This window comes from Vespula vulgaris, chromosome 3 (assembly GCF_905475345.1).
Source record: "Vespula vulgaris chromosome 3, iyVesVulg1.1, whole genome shotgun sequence".
NCBI lineage: Eukaryota > Metazoa > Arthropoda > Insecta > Hymenoptera > Vespidae > Vespula > Vespula vulgaris.
The window spans coordinates 3,822,436-3,837,500 of NC_066588.1; the positions used below are offsets into that span (position 1 = coordinate 3,822,436).

Consider the following 15,065-nt stretch of genomic DNA (forward strand, 5'->3'; position numbering starts at 1 on the left):
ACAAATCAGTATATTCGTTAAATATTTGAAATTATATTTAGAGTTATCTCTGTGTTGATAAACATTATCTGATAAAAGCCTTTTTCTTCTGAATATCTTTTGACAATCTTATGATTGCAAAAGTAATATAAAATAATTTAATAGTTTGTGAATATTAAAATAGGTAAAGTAGTATTGAGGGATTTAAGTTGTACAAAACAAAAGATTATTTTTTAAGGTTAGTACTTGTACGACTTATTTAATCGTTATTTCTGATTTTCTGACCTTTTACTTTTGTAACACAGATATCGCAATATGGCACGAAGAACTGGTGCTATAAAATTAGCAAAGCTTCGAGAATTAATGAAAAATATTCAGATTGGTGCTATTAAAGAAGAAGGAATTCAAGCTATTGTTGTAAATTCAGAGGATGCTCATCAGTCCGAATACTTACGAGAACACGATCAAAGGCTTAAATTTATAAGTGGATTTACCGGATCTCTTGGTACAGCAGTTATTACCACAGACAAAGCATTACTTTGGACGGACGGAAGATATTTTACTCAAGCTACAGAAGAATTAGATCCATCAGAAGAATGGACTCTTATGAAAGAAGGTTTATTAGAGACACCTACCATGCAAGCTTGGTTGGCTTCTAATTTGCCGCCAAAATCTGTGGTCGGTGCAGATCCAAATTTATTAAGTTACACAAAATGGGTTACATTGCACACTGCCCTGGTTGCTGCAGGACATACCTTGCTACCACTTGAAGAAAATTTGGTAGATAAAGTATGGGGCAATGAACAACCATTACCTGCGGCAAACAATATCCTCCCTCAATCACTGCATTTTTCTGGTAAAAGTGCAGGCGAAAAAATTAATTTGTGTCGCGACACTATGAAACTGAATAGTGCCAAAATACTTATTATTACTGCTCTGGATGAGGTTGCATACCTTTTAAATTTAAGAGGTTCTGACATTCCTTATAATCCTGTATTCTTTGCATTTGTGGTTATTACTATGGAAGAAGTACATATGTTTGTGGATGTTACTAGATTAACAGAACCAGCGCAACAACAATTAAAAAATGAAGGGGTGAATCCTACTTTCCACCCATACAACGATATACATAGCTTTTTAAAACAAAAAGCAGCTTATTGTACAAACGATTTGGTATGGATAAGTAATGGCTCTAGCTACGCTATTCATTCTGATTGTGGAGATATGAACAAGCATATAGCTATTTCTCCTGTCAGTATAGCTAAGGCAATTAAAAATCCTATAGAAATAGAAGGAATGAAAGCTGCTCACATACGCGATGCGGTTGCACTTATAAAGTATTTTGCTTGGTTAGAGGATAAAATAAAAAATAAAAAGGAACATGTTACAGAGATTTCTGGAGCGAGTCAACTTGAAAAATTTAGAACGTGAGTATTTAAACTATATAAATGTTTCCATTAATATCATACGTTTTTGTTCCATTTACTACGTACTCTTTTTATTTTTCAAGGGAGCAAAAGCACTACGTCGGTTTAAGTTTTACTACTATTTCGTCGGTTGGTCCACACGGTGCCATTATTCATTATGCACCATCTCCAGAAACAGACGTTCCAATTACGGACAAAGAATTTTATCTATGCGACTCAGGAGCGCAATACAAAGATGGAACTACAGATGTCACACGAACTATACATTTCGGCGTACCTACGGATTATCAACGAGAGTGTTTTACACGAGTGTTCAAAGGGCAATGTCGTTTATCGTCTACAATCTTTCCTTTAAAAACAAAAGGCAATTATTTGGATACTTTAGCGCGTGAAAGTTTATGGAGTGTCGGGTGTGTATATATTTATTCGAATATCTTACTTTGATATACATATGTAAATTTGTAAATTTGTATAAAAAAAAAAAATTGCAGACTTAATTATTTACACGGTACGGGACATGGAATAGGATCCTATTTAAATGTTCATGAACAACCAATTGGTATATCTTGGAAACCGTATCCCGATGATCCTGGCTTACAACCAGGAATGTTTTTATCTAATGGTAAATTGAAACGATTATTATTTATTGAGATTTCATTTTTGTAAACATTATTTAATATAGGCGATTTCTCTTTAGAACCAGGATATTACGAAGATAAAGAATTTGGTATCAGATTAGAGAACATAGAGCTAGTTGTAACAGCGAAAACTCCATATAAATTTAAAAATATCAAGTTTCTTACATTTGAAACTGTAACACTTGTTCCAATTCAAACCAATTTGCTCGATGTCTCTTTATTGACGAACGAAGAGGTACGTTTATTCTCATTTTTATTTCTTACAAAAATAAAAAAAGACTTATATTAGATCGAACGATGATCATATTAATTAAGTATAAAATTATTGATACGAATTATTTTATAATTACAGATTAATTATTTAAATAATTATCATGCGAAATGTCTGAAAACATTGAGTCCTTTGCTCCAGGATCCTGAAAATGTTCAAGCGCTTCAATGGCTTAAAAGAGAAACGCAACCTATAAGCAAATAATAATATATATAACTCTGTGATGATTCTAAATGGAGAGGGAGAAAAAAAAAGAATTATGACTTTCATAAGAGATTTTTGTAATATTCACATCGATAATATTTTTACAATGTATACGCCGATTCTAATGGGGGATATTTTGTATACATTTGTGATATCATGTTATAAAACTGATTTAAATAAGAACGTAAGATGAATTTTTGTTATTATGTTTAAAAAATGTTTTCCATTTTCCTTTATATAAAATTTGGACTATATATAAATATATTTTTTCCTTTTTCAATAAAATTTTCTATACGAATCCACGACAGATCGTTTTTGTATTTATATCTTCATTATTTTCAGAAAAATGATGTATAAAAATTGTATCTTCGTTATAAAAAAATAAATGAATAATAATAATAATAATAATACGATTAAAAGAGAGTGAACGGTAATATTTTTAACGATAAAAAATTCGATAAAAAATTTTCTTAGATATCGAATACAATCGAGCGTGTATTCTAAAAACTAAATTAAGAACGACTGCGTTTAATTAAAGCCATTAATACGGTACAGTAGTTATAACTTTACGCTAGAACGATCGAGCAAGAAGCAGACATGTTTTGATATAATTCACGTGGATCGATTACGACATTAGTAGCACGTGAGTGTGAAATTTATCATAGATCTAATACATACATATATACATACATACATACATACATACATATATATATATATATATATATATATATACACATATACATATTTTAACACGAAGAGGTAACTCGAGTAATCGTTATATAAATTACACAACATCGTACTTACATACGTTTACGTAGAAATGATGACTTCATTTTAATGATCTATCTGCATTTCATGAATTTAATACATTATATCGTTTCTATGAAATGACATATATATATATATATATATATATATATATGCTTGCGTATTAAAACGTTTGAGAACATGAATACGAAGATTACAACCCCCATTATCCCTCCCGTTAATTTTTGCGGATTTCAAGCGTACCATCGAATTCTGATAACGAGTAGGCGTGCGCATGCGCGTCACGTTACGTAGGTTTTATGAATGGATGAACGAAGTGAATGAACGGACGAATGTCAGCTGGTAAGTTAGGTATAAGTATATTGTATAAATACATATACACACGATATATGTACGTACGTGCTTCGTATATATGTACATATATATATATATATTTATATCTAATACACACACGTGCGTGATAAATGCAGGGTATAAGAGATCATTTGACGCATTAAAAGCGACTATATAAAACACGCAAGGGAATCCCTTTGGCTTAGACGACGTGACTGAAGGATAAGCCACGAGATAAAATGGATGAACAACGTTGAAAGAGTGCTTGATAATGTCAAGCTATTTCAATGAAAACGCGATGTAATAAAGTTTTATTATTAAGTACATAAATGAGAATCGCGAAGTCACTTGGATTAGAAATTCATTTCGACAAGACAGAAACGACGCAGTGTATTATTACATACATACATACATACATACATACATACATACATACATACATATATACATACATACATACATACATGGATATAACAAGTTCAGTTTGACATCGATCGGTTGATTTCAATGGTTACGTAAATGTGCTATTAATAAAATGTCTATTTGAAAGGATATATTTCGATAGATCGAAGATATTCTAGAAGAGAGAATATCGAAGAAAGAAAGATTGTTGCTTGTTCAAATAAATTTCTAATATAAAAGAATCTCATTTTAAATGGAAAATGTTTCACCGACGAGAATGGAGGATTCCCTTTGGCGGGGTGTGCCTGTGTACATGAGAAAAAGAAAGAGAGAGAGAGAGAGAGAGAGAGGGAGAGAGAGAGAAGGGTAAAGCGCAACAATCGATACGGAACGGAGACAATGAGCGGAATGTTATATCAAGCGGTAAACGGCTCTCGAGTTCTCGAAATAGTAACGCCAACGTACGCGTCCCGTTTTAACATTCCCTCTATCTCTATCTCTTTCTCTATCTCCCTTTCGAAAGTAATCAACGTATCGTCGCTCAACACTATCGGGTTTGGATGATGAGTAGGGGATAAGAGGGAAGGGAGAGAGGTGAGAAAGGTGGTAGTCGGTTAAGTCGATTTAAAGTCGCAGGTGAACGCGTCATTTGTGGTGGGGTGGTGTTCCGTAGGGGTCGAGAGGACGCTCTCCCCGGTTTCTTTCTTTTACGATATATATGTGTATATAGATATATACGTATGGTTTTGTGTGCGTTGGCAAGGGTATGTGTACGTGTTATCTGGCCGGTCAAGGGCAGTGGCGTCGCGTGACGTCACGCAGCGCCGCAGTGACGCAACCAGTCGTCAGGGGCAACCCGTTCGAGCGTGCTGCCTGGCAACCCTTGTCGTCTATCTCTATCTCTATCTCTTTCTCTCTCTTTCTCTTTCTCTCTACGTCCCTACCCCTGACCGACCGTGACTTCCACTTCGACCGCGAACGTACACGTGCCGTTCCTCAATGAACCCCTCTCGGTTTCTCCATCCCTTCCCCCTTTATCCATCTTCTCGTTCTCTCGATATCGGTGGTGGTGGTGGTGGTACTGCTGGTGGTGTTACTGGTGGTGATGACAGTGGTGGTGGTGGTGATGGTGGTGGTGGTAGCTATGATACTGCCGGTGATAGTAATGTACCGGTGGTGGTGATACGGCGCCTCCACGTCGGTGACGTGACCCTAACCCTAACCCTGCGGGAACTTTCGAGGATGCTGCTGTTGCCTGGCTCGACGATCTCTCGCTCTCACCCCGTACTCTGTGTGAACGCCCACTCGAGAGCAGCGTTACTATCGCTTCTGTATGACTTTTACCTCACCACCCTGTTCCACACCCCATCTGTTTTCCCTCTTTCTCTTTCTCTCTCTCTCTCTCTATATATATATATATATATATATGTATATATATATATATATCTTCATCTCTCTTCTTCTCTCATTCTTTTTTTCTTTTCCCATTGACGTACTTTTTTTTACGAGAACGGAATAAAATAGTGGGTAGGTTAGTGAGGAGGGAAAGGTGAATCTCGTCAATCGAGAAAATGAACTGGAATATTCCGTGAGTTTATTTATCCTGGAGTCTTCCTTTTCCTTCCTTCCTTCTCTCTCTCTCTCTCTCTCTCTCTCTCCCTCTTTCTTTTTTTTCTCTATCTTTCTATAATAGTTTATTTTTTATTTTTTATTTTATAAATCACCCTGTAGATCTTCTTCTTTCTATTTTCCTTTATTCTTCTTTACGATTACAACAAGAATTATTTTTTACTCGTATTTTCAGGAATATAAACCAGTATTTAAGCAAAATATAGAGATTTTCTGCCGGATATTTTTCAATGTTATATTCGATCGAGAAAACGAATTGAGAATAATGATATCGAAATCGTCCTTCTTTCTTTTTTATTTTTTTTTTCTCTCTTTCTTTTATACAATCACTATATAGATTTTTCCTTTTCTTTTTTTTTTTTTTACACTTACAAGTTGCGAACGAACTTTTAACTGGTATTTCATTGGAAAAGAAAAATCTAAAAGAAAGATATGTATCTAGAAATATTGTCCACAGTATGCGTCGAACTTTTAGTTTCTAGAAAGAGAGAGAGATCGATGAGACGAAGAATGTAAGTAGGTACTAGCCGTGTACCGGATAACGTCAGCCCTTCGTACTTCTTCGTAGCGCGACGACTTAACTTCTTATATGTATATAGATGTACATATATGTATGTATGTATGTACATAGATATATACATACGTACATATACATATGTAGGTATGTAAGTACGTATAGACGTAAGTATATATGTCTGTAGGTATTAACAACGAGGAGCTCGTAATCCAAACGTAGTGCGATAAACGTATCACCGGTGAATGACGTTTGTCGATAGTGCGACCTTGCGAAACGGTACTCGCGACAACACGTCAGAATATACGGGCTATTATTGATAAAGGTTCAGAGAATAAATGTGTGCGTATATATATATATATATTCGATGGATCAGCGAGAGAATGAATATTTCACTGATGGCGTGCTGTCTCGCTCATTCTTTGACGTTGAGTTACGACTTAGCCGACGTTATCGTTACCGATCGTCGTCCATTTTTTTCTTTCTTCTCCTTTTATTTTTTTTAAATCGAGACTATAATCCTATCGAAATATGTATATCTATACCTTTTACGTATCGGATCATTCGAATTGCTTCTTGTACGCAGACAATTTTTTATCGAAATTTTAAGCCGACATTTTTATTTTGGTACGAATAATATCGTGCTTGTAAAAAATTTTTTTACACGAATCTAAAGCTGATTCTTTTTTTTTTTTCATGTATATATATAAAAGCATAAATTGTTGATGACTGATAGATCGTTGTCAATCGCTATAATATATACATCGTTTGTGACATAGGAGATTTATATATATATATATATATATATATATATATATATATATATATTAATTCTTTTCGTATATAACTTATACATATAATAAATATAATATATAAAATATATACATATATATATAGTAAATGAAACGATCGTGGATCACGATAAAATTTTATTTACATTGATATTTCGCGTATATTATATGCAAATAATTTACATTAAATATTTTTAATCCAGCCATCGTATTATTCCGTTTCCGATCTCTTTAAATGATCTTTAGCGGTAAAATATTAATATCATAAAATATCGGACACGATTAATGTGGGAGGATGATGAGAAAACTTATTTATCATGCATAACAATGCTCTCATATCTAATTAAAAAAAGATATGACTTTCTTCTTCCTCCTCCCACGAATTAAAATACCTGGAAATCGTTAATTTGCCTATCTTTAGTAATAAAAGAGGAAAACGAAAAATAACCACTGATCTGAATAACAAGAAAACGAAAAAAAGAAAAAAGAAAATAAAATAGAAAAAAAATTGATCACCCGTATGAATATAATTCTAACCTCAATAATTTTGTAATTCGTGGAAAAACTTTGCTTTCTTTTTTAACCTTACTTCGCTTTCATTCGACAACGATCGTACCAATTATAGAATCATAAAAATTTCCATGACAAAAAAGCATAATAAGAATAGTTTCTAAGAATTTAAATTAAAAAAAAAAAAAAGAAAAAAAAAAGAAAAGAAAGAAAAAAAAAGGAAAAAAAAAAAACCTTTCTCTCTCTTTTTCTCTCTATCTCTATCTATCTATCTCTATTATCTACGTAACTATATTTACGTATACATATATATGTATATATACATGTATACATAAATACATACATATAACATACTTGTGGTCGATGGAGAATTGGAAGAACATCAGGCGGGAGAAGCGCTTCTATGTACGTCACACTGCATACGTCGTACGGTTGGTTATATTTCGCATCCGCTGGTGGCGTATCGATCGCTACAGATAAGGTTGAAATGGTAAGGGTATGTCAAAGGTAAGAGCAAGAGGTGCTTCGTAAATAGGGGAGGTAATGCGAGTTGGGGGTTAGGATGATAAAGAGAAGGAGAAATTACTGAACGGAGGCGTACTATGAACGAGAGAGAGAGAGAGAGAGAGAGAGTATATTTTTTAATGTATATATATTTATACATGCATATATCAAAACTTTCTCTCTCTCTCTCTCACTTTATCTATTCATCCATCTATCTATCTATTTATCTATTAATCTATCTATCCATTTATCTGTCTACCCCTCTCTCTCTCTCCCTCTCTTTCTCTCTGTTTTATCGACTTCTAGTTCGTCGTGCTTTCGTGCAGACGAGCGTGCACGCTCGTGCAAAGTGTTGGCCCCATGGACGTAGCAGCAACAGGTTTAATCGTGTCCGGGGTGTGGCTGGTTGGATGGTCGCCGGCCGGCCTGCCTGCCTGCCTGCTTGCCTGTTTGCTTACTTGCTTGCCTGCCTGCCTGCTTGCCTGCTTGCTTGCCTGCTCTACCGGCTGCTTCGCTCGCTCCTGTGCTTTGATGCCATTTTGAAAGATCGATGCGACAGTTCGACGAGTACCATCCTAAGCTGTGGTGTGAATGAAGAGAGCTCGGGGTAGGAGGGAGGGTGGTTTGTGGCGATATCGTACATATAGCTCTCCTTTAGTTTTCTCATGATTGAGAAATGAAGAGGGGTTGGAAGGGAGGAGTTGGGTGGTTAGACGGTAGGGGGAAAGAGGGCTTTGAAAGTAACGGAAGGAAGAGGAGGAGAAGGAGAAGGAAGTCGAAGGAATCGATCGTCGGGTGATATGTAATAGACTCACTTATTTAACCCAACTACTTCTCTCTCTCTCTTCTTTTTCGTTCTCCTATCTTAAGACTCTTAAGCTGGAGAACTTGGTTCTGAATTTAATCCGATGAATATTTATTTTTCTTTTATTCAACCCTTATCGATTTACATACTTATCTATGTAATATCTCTCGATCGTGTATAAAGATACACACGTAAATCAAATTCAAACTGATAACGAAATATTCGCGAGGAGTTCGAAATGAATGTTTCGTGTAAATAATAAACGTGTACGAGAGTTTTCACTTGAAAATCAATTATATCTACGTACGTATCTATCTATCTATCTATCTATCTATATATATATACATACATACACATACATATATATATATATAATATATATAAGTACCTACGCGTATGTATATTAAATTCATTCCAATTAATCTCATTAAAATTATTTCAAATTTTGACACATAAAAGAAAGAAAGAAAGAAAGAAAGAAAAAGAAAAAGAAAAAGAAAAAGAGAGAGAAAGAGAGAGACATCCTCGTCGTTTTCGTCGTCGTCGTCGCGGCGTCTAGAGGGATGTCCAAGCACGAAGGTGGACTCTCAAGGAAAAAGAAAAAAAAAGAAAGAAAAAGAGAGAGAAAGAGCAAGAGAGTACATACTACGTGTCGCGGGTGGGAAGGAAGGAAAGAAGAAGGAGGAGAGGTGGGAGATGGGAGGTGGGTGGAGAGGAAGGAGGTAGAGGTGGTCGCGCGCTCTAAAGAGAGAACGAGAGAGTGAGAGAAAGAGTGAGAAAGACAGAGAGAGAAAGACAGAGAGAGAAAGAGAGACAGAGACAGACAGAGAGAGAGAGAGAGAGAGAGAAAGACATCACGAAGCACGAGAGGAGGCCTCATCTCGGTCTCTCGGCGATCCTATTTATAGACGTGCTCTCACAGCCTGCTCGCTTCTTGGCGCTTTGCTCCGCGTCTCTCTTACATATATAGGCGCGTATGTGCGCGCACGCTGGACCATTGCACGATATCCGTAGCTGCGACGAGGACCGTGTTCTCTCTGGCTGGTGCGACCGACCTAAACCCGTCCAACGAAAAATCGATCGACGTTCGATACGACTACGAGCCGCGCCTTTTCCTTACCGATCGTTTCTTTTTCTTTCTTTTTGTAATTTTTGTTTTGTCTTGTTCTTTTTCCCTCCTTTTCACAGATCTTTCCGTTTCTTTCTCCTTTTCTCTCTATTTCTCTCCTGTCTTCTGCTTTTTGTTTGTTCTTCTCTTTTGTCTTTTACAAGTGATCGTAATTATTGAAGCTTGGCTAGTTAATGAGCAAGGACGATGAATTTTGTTTTTATCTCTATTTTCTTTTTCTTTTTTTTTTTATTTCTTTAATTTTGTATAGAATTGTAAATAAATGATGTTAGATAATATGGAATAGTAATAATAATTGGTGGAGTGTATAGTATATGCTTATGTAATAGTTTTATATTATTCAGTATATTGTATACTGTTATTATATAATTTGATTTTATATATATATATATATATATATTTGTAATAATGGTACGATGTAGTAGTAATAGCACAGCATTATAGCATAGTATAGTATAAATATAATAGAGGAGTATAGTATATAGTGGATATTTACTTTGTATATGTATATAGTAATAGAATAAATAAAGTAAAAATATACAATTTCGAGAAAAACATCCGTGTAAAATTTTCCGTAAAATTTTCCGTCAAAGAATAATGATCTTTTTATATTTCTTCCTTTTTTTTTCCTTACACTGTCTGATCGGTAAAAGTATCGACTACTTATGATTAATCCAGTTTTTTTTTTTTTAGTATCAGAAATAATTCGCAAATTCTGACTATTTAATTATCCAGTTCAAACGTGTTTTTGGAAAATGACCGTAATTCGTTGTTCTCTCGTTCTAATTTTACAAGATAGTTTTGGCTTTAATCCCTCGTTTTAAATGTAATAAATGCAGGTCTACGTTAAAACGGGATGCGCTCGAATGTAAAGTTAAATAAATCTGCTTTAACGTTTGCCACTAACGAAAATAAACGATGAATACTTCTTCCCGAATTTATATATTATCTGAAATTGTAAAGACTATGGCCGAGTTTTTTTTATAAATCTGTCAATAATTATATCATTTGGTTTATCAAATGCAATAATACTTGATCATTTTCAAATTATTAATGTAAAATAGAAAAATTCATTTTCACGTTAATTAGCCTTCACGAATCTTCTTTTTAAAAATGATCTAATTTATAAAATTTCAAGAATTCATGGCCGATCTACGTTGCTGAGTCGAAACACGCGGAAGATCGCGTGTGTGTCGATTGATCGCGTAAAACGAAGTCCTGTTTTCTTTTTTGTCCCTTTTTTTTTACTTATTTATTTTATTTTATTTTATTTCTTTTCTTTTCTTTTCGTTTTGATCCGTCTATTTCCTTTTATCCCTTCTTCAGTCGACGATTCTTATCTTTAGAGAGAGGATGAATATTCTTCGTGAGATGTAGGTGGAAGACGAAGTGAAAGAATTAACGAAGGAAATAAGGGATTTAAACTTTCGCGATAAGAAATCTCGAGGAGAGATAAACGTCAATGAGGTCTAATTTATTTTTGCATGACAAAAAAAAATATATGTATATATATATATATATATATATATATATATATATATATATATATAATATATTCGAAAAATTTGTTTAAGAATTTTGCTTTGTTTAATTTCTTTTCTTTCCTTCTTTCATTTTTTTTTTTTTTAATTATTAAATTCTTTTCAAATTCATTTCAAGCTACTTCCAATAAGAACGTATTATGCAATAAAAGATTTCCCAAAGAATAACGTAAATATTAATGAGAAATTTAATTTATTTTTATGTGAAAAAAATATCAAATTCATTGAAGAATTTTTCTTTTCTTTTTTTTTCTTTTCTTTCCTCTTCTTTCCTTCCCGTTCTCTTTTTTTCTAATTCAAATTGAAATGCATGTTACTTTCAATAAAAATGTTTTATATTACGCAATAAGAGAGAAATGGATCGAGAGAACCATGAACACCCATGGTACGAGTAAAAGCGAAACAAGTAATAAAATAAAATTGAGAAGAAAAGGAATAAATTAACAAAAAAGAAAAAAAAAGATAAAAGAAAAAGAAAAGAAAAAGAAAAAAACAGTCGTTCGGTCGCGTTTGAAACTCAATGATGGCGCGCATGTTTACGGTGAAAGGTGGCGTGGAAAATGCGTAGAACCGCGTGTAAGTAAGTATGTAAGTACGTACAAGGAACAACTCTTGACGGGCCGGTTATTATTGTTAATGGCCGTTCTTCGTTTAAGAGTCCTGGATCGAAGTCTCGGGAAAGCGTGAAAATCGTGAAAATGGCGTATATATTATATATGTCCAGATAGGATAATAATGTTAACGCATAATTTCGTTTGGAAGCGATTTGAAACGAAAAAAGAAAAAGAAAAAGAAAAAGACAAGAAAAATATTTTTCCCTCGATGTAAATAAAAAATAAATAATCTTTTTTTTCTCCTTTTTCTTTTCTTATAGCATAATACCAACGTAATTTCATATTAAAGCGATTTCTAGATTTGAAACAGAGGAATTCATCGAAGAAAGAAGTTTTTTGTCCTCTTGCAAAGATATTTTTTTGTCTTCTTTTCTCTCTCTCTCTCTCTGACTTTCTTTTTATATATATATAAACGTATAAACAAACTCAATGAAGAATAGGAATTTGTGAGGAACGAATTTGCAAGTAGAAACTTGTGTCGTTGTTGTTTTTTCAAGAAGCAGACAACAAAGCGGAAGAATAAATTTTTCACACATCACGAACTTCTTTATTATAATTATTAATTAACTTTATCCAGCGATCGTCTTGAGATCGATTATATTTCGAGTAAAATTACGAAAGGATGAAGATCATGAAGAAGAAGGAGGAGTAGAAGAAGATGGAAATACGATTTTAACGTACAACATATTAATTAATTATTAATGTAACGTAACGTCGATCGAACATCCGAATAGAGATTTGAACGTTGCTACGTCGGCAGGAGAGAAGACAACTCGGTGGTGTATATATATATATATATATACACACACACACATGTATTTCTATATTTATATGTAAGTACGTATATATGTACGTACGTACGAGTTGTAACGATAATAGAATATACGGTATTAAATGTAATATACAACAGCCATTGTCATTGTTAACTTTGTATTTTTTTGTTAATTATATCGTCGTAGCAACGCCTCACGCATTGCGCGGTTTCACATTTTTCCCGCGCATCGACGGGAAGCGACGAACGACGACGAAATAACACGAATAATACAGGTAGTCGGGAGATGTTTCGTGCATTGCACTTTAGAGCACCATATCATGATAATGATAATAATCATAATAACCATAATATAATATAATATAATAATAATAATAATAATAATAATAATAATAATAATAATAATAATAATAATAATTACATATAATTTATCTAGCAGATAGAATAATATCGTGTGTAAAAAAAGTATTTTCTTTGCGGCACGCCAGAACATAACATACTAGCCTATACATGCAGCTTTCTTCGAACGGTAACGCGTGTATGTATGTATATTTGTATATATGTATGCTGTTACGGATGTATATGTGCGTGTATATGTATATCTGATAGGTCTTTTGTGTTATTTATTGAAGATGCTTTTTAAAAGCTGCGGGTGCGCTGCCGCCTATATAATAACGCATGAGTGTGGTTTTTTTGTTTTTTGTTTTTCTTACTCGTGTGTGTATGTGTGTGTGTTCTTTTTTATTTTTTTTAATTATCTCGTAGGTACACAGCAAATTTTTGTTTTTATTTTTCTCTCCCCACTTTTTATACAACTTTTGCACGCACACACACACACACACACACTCTCTCTCTTATCGTTTTCTTTCTGCGATGAAACATTGCACTTTATATCTATAATTAAATATTTATCTAACATGGTAATAATAATAATAATAGTAATAATAATAATAATAATAATAATAATAATAATAATTAATAATGATAATCATAATAATAATAATTGTCATCATCATCATCATTGTGTCGTCATTTATCGTAATCATAAAAATAATAATAATAATAATAATAATAATAATAATAATAATAATAATAATAATAATAATAATAATAATAATAATAATAATATAATAAAAATACTCATTTTTTAATTTTAACAATATATATAATATTTATATATATATATATATATACGTCTTGTTAATAAATAGAGCAACATATACATAATATTAATCGTCACTAAATAATATGTATACACATAGACGATCATTTCTTCAAGGAGGGAGGAATAAAAGGGGGAGGAAGAATAGAAGGGAGGGGGGTAAATAAGGGAAGGCAAGGATCGTAAAAGGGAAGCAAGGAGATTTTACAGTGTCTGCGCGATCAGATACACACACGTACACATATGCACGCACACAAATATTTTCTTATATATATATACATATAACACGGTATATACATATTTACAAGATAAATTTCATTTGACAACAATGATCGTGATAAAATACCCTTTTATTCGCGTTCTACGTTTATATACGTTTAATTCTCTTTTTTCTTTATTCATTTCATTTTAGCTTTTCTTTTTTTTTCCTTCTTTTTATATTCTTCCTCTTTCTTTTTGGCGTATTGATAGTGTACGGTAGTACATACAACGAGAGAGGACGCAAAAATTAAAAAAAGATAACGTACGAGGTGGGAGGGTTGGGTGAGGGAGAGGGGTTGATAGAGACGAAAGAAACAGAAAATGAAATAATAGAATATAATAAACATAAAAAATAAAATATATTGGATCGATCAACTGGTGTGTCAGAATTTATAGTCAAAAAAAAATATTAATATTATTTATTTATTTATTACCATATGAAGTACTAAAAATTCTGACACATTATTTTCTTATAATCGATCAATCCGATAGATAAAGAAAAGAAAAGAAAAGAAAAGAAAAGAAAAGAAAAGAAAAGAAAAGAAAAAAATTAATAAAAAAATACGAGTGATACATAAGACACATGAAAAATAATATCTGAGATTTATCGTGTTCGGAGGCCACGAAGATATGATTAGGATTGTGAGAGAGGAAGAAAAGGGTTGATAATATAGGATGGATAAAATAGGGAAAGATGAGATAATAGTTTAGTTAAAAAGCTATCGCGCGCGCGCGGCGTTAAATCGCATTGAAAGACTTGAGAAAAGTTGAAGGACGCAAAGAATGTTATCGCTCATTCGATGAGTAT

General features: G+C 33.1%; 2 protein-coding genes across 2 annotated transcripts in view; one reads left to right on the forward strand and one right to left on the reverse strand.

Moving 5' to 3' along the window:
• Positions 1–2,822, forward strand: LOC127062682 (xaa-Pro aminopeptidase ApepP). The gene is made up of 6 exons (XM_050991318.1): positions 1–217; positions 285–1,406; positions 1,490–1,816; positions 1,898–2,028; positions 2,104–2,279; positions 2,397–2,822. Exons 2-6 carry the CDS (start codon positions 295–297, stop codon positions 2,517–2,519), a joined length of 1,869 nt encoding a protein of 622 aa, XP_050847275.1. The 5' UTR covers positions 1–217; positions 285–294; the 3' UTR covers positions 2,520–2,822.
• Positions 2,823–13,366: 10,544 nt separating this feature from the next.
• The window catches only part of LOC127062608 (probable serine/threonine-protein kinase tsuA), a 34,486-nt gene continuing 32,787 nt past the window's right edge, over positions 13,367–15,065 (reverse strand). The window contains exon 3 of the mRNA XM_050991120.1: positions 13,367–15,065. This exon is cut by the window's right edge and continues 4,087 nt beyond it. The gene's annotated coding sequence lies outside the window, so the exon portion shown is untranslated.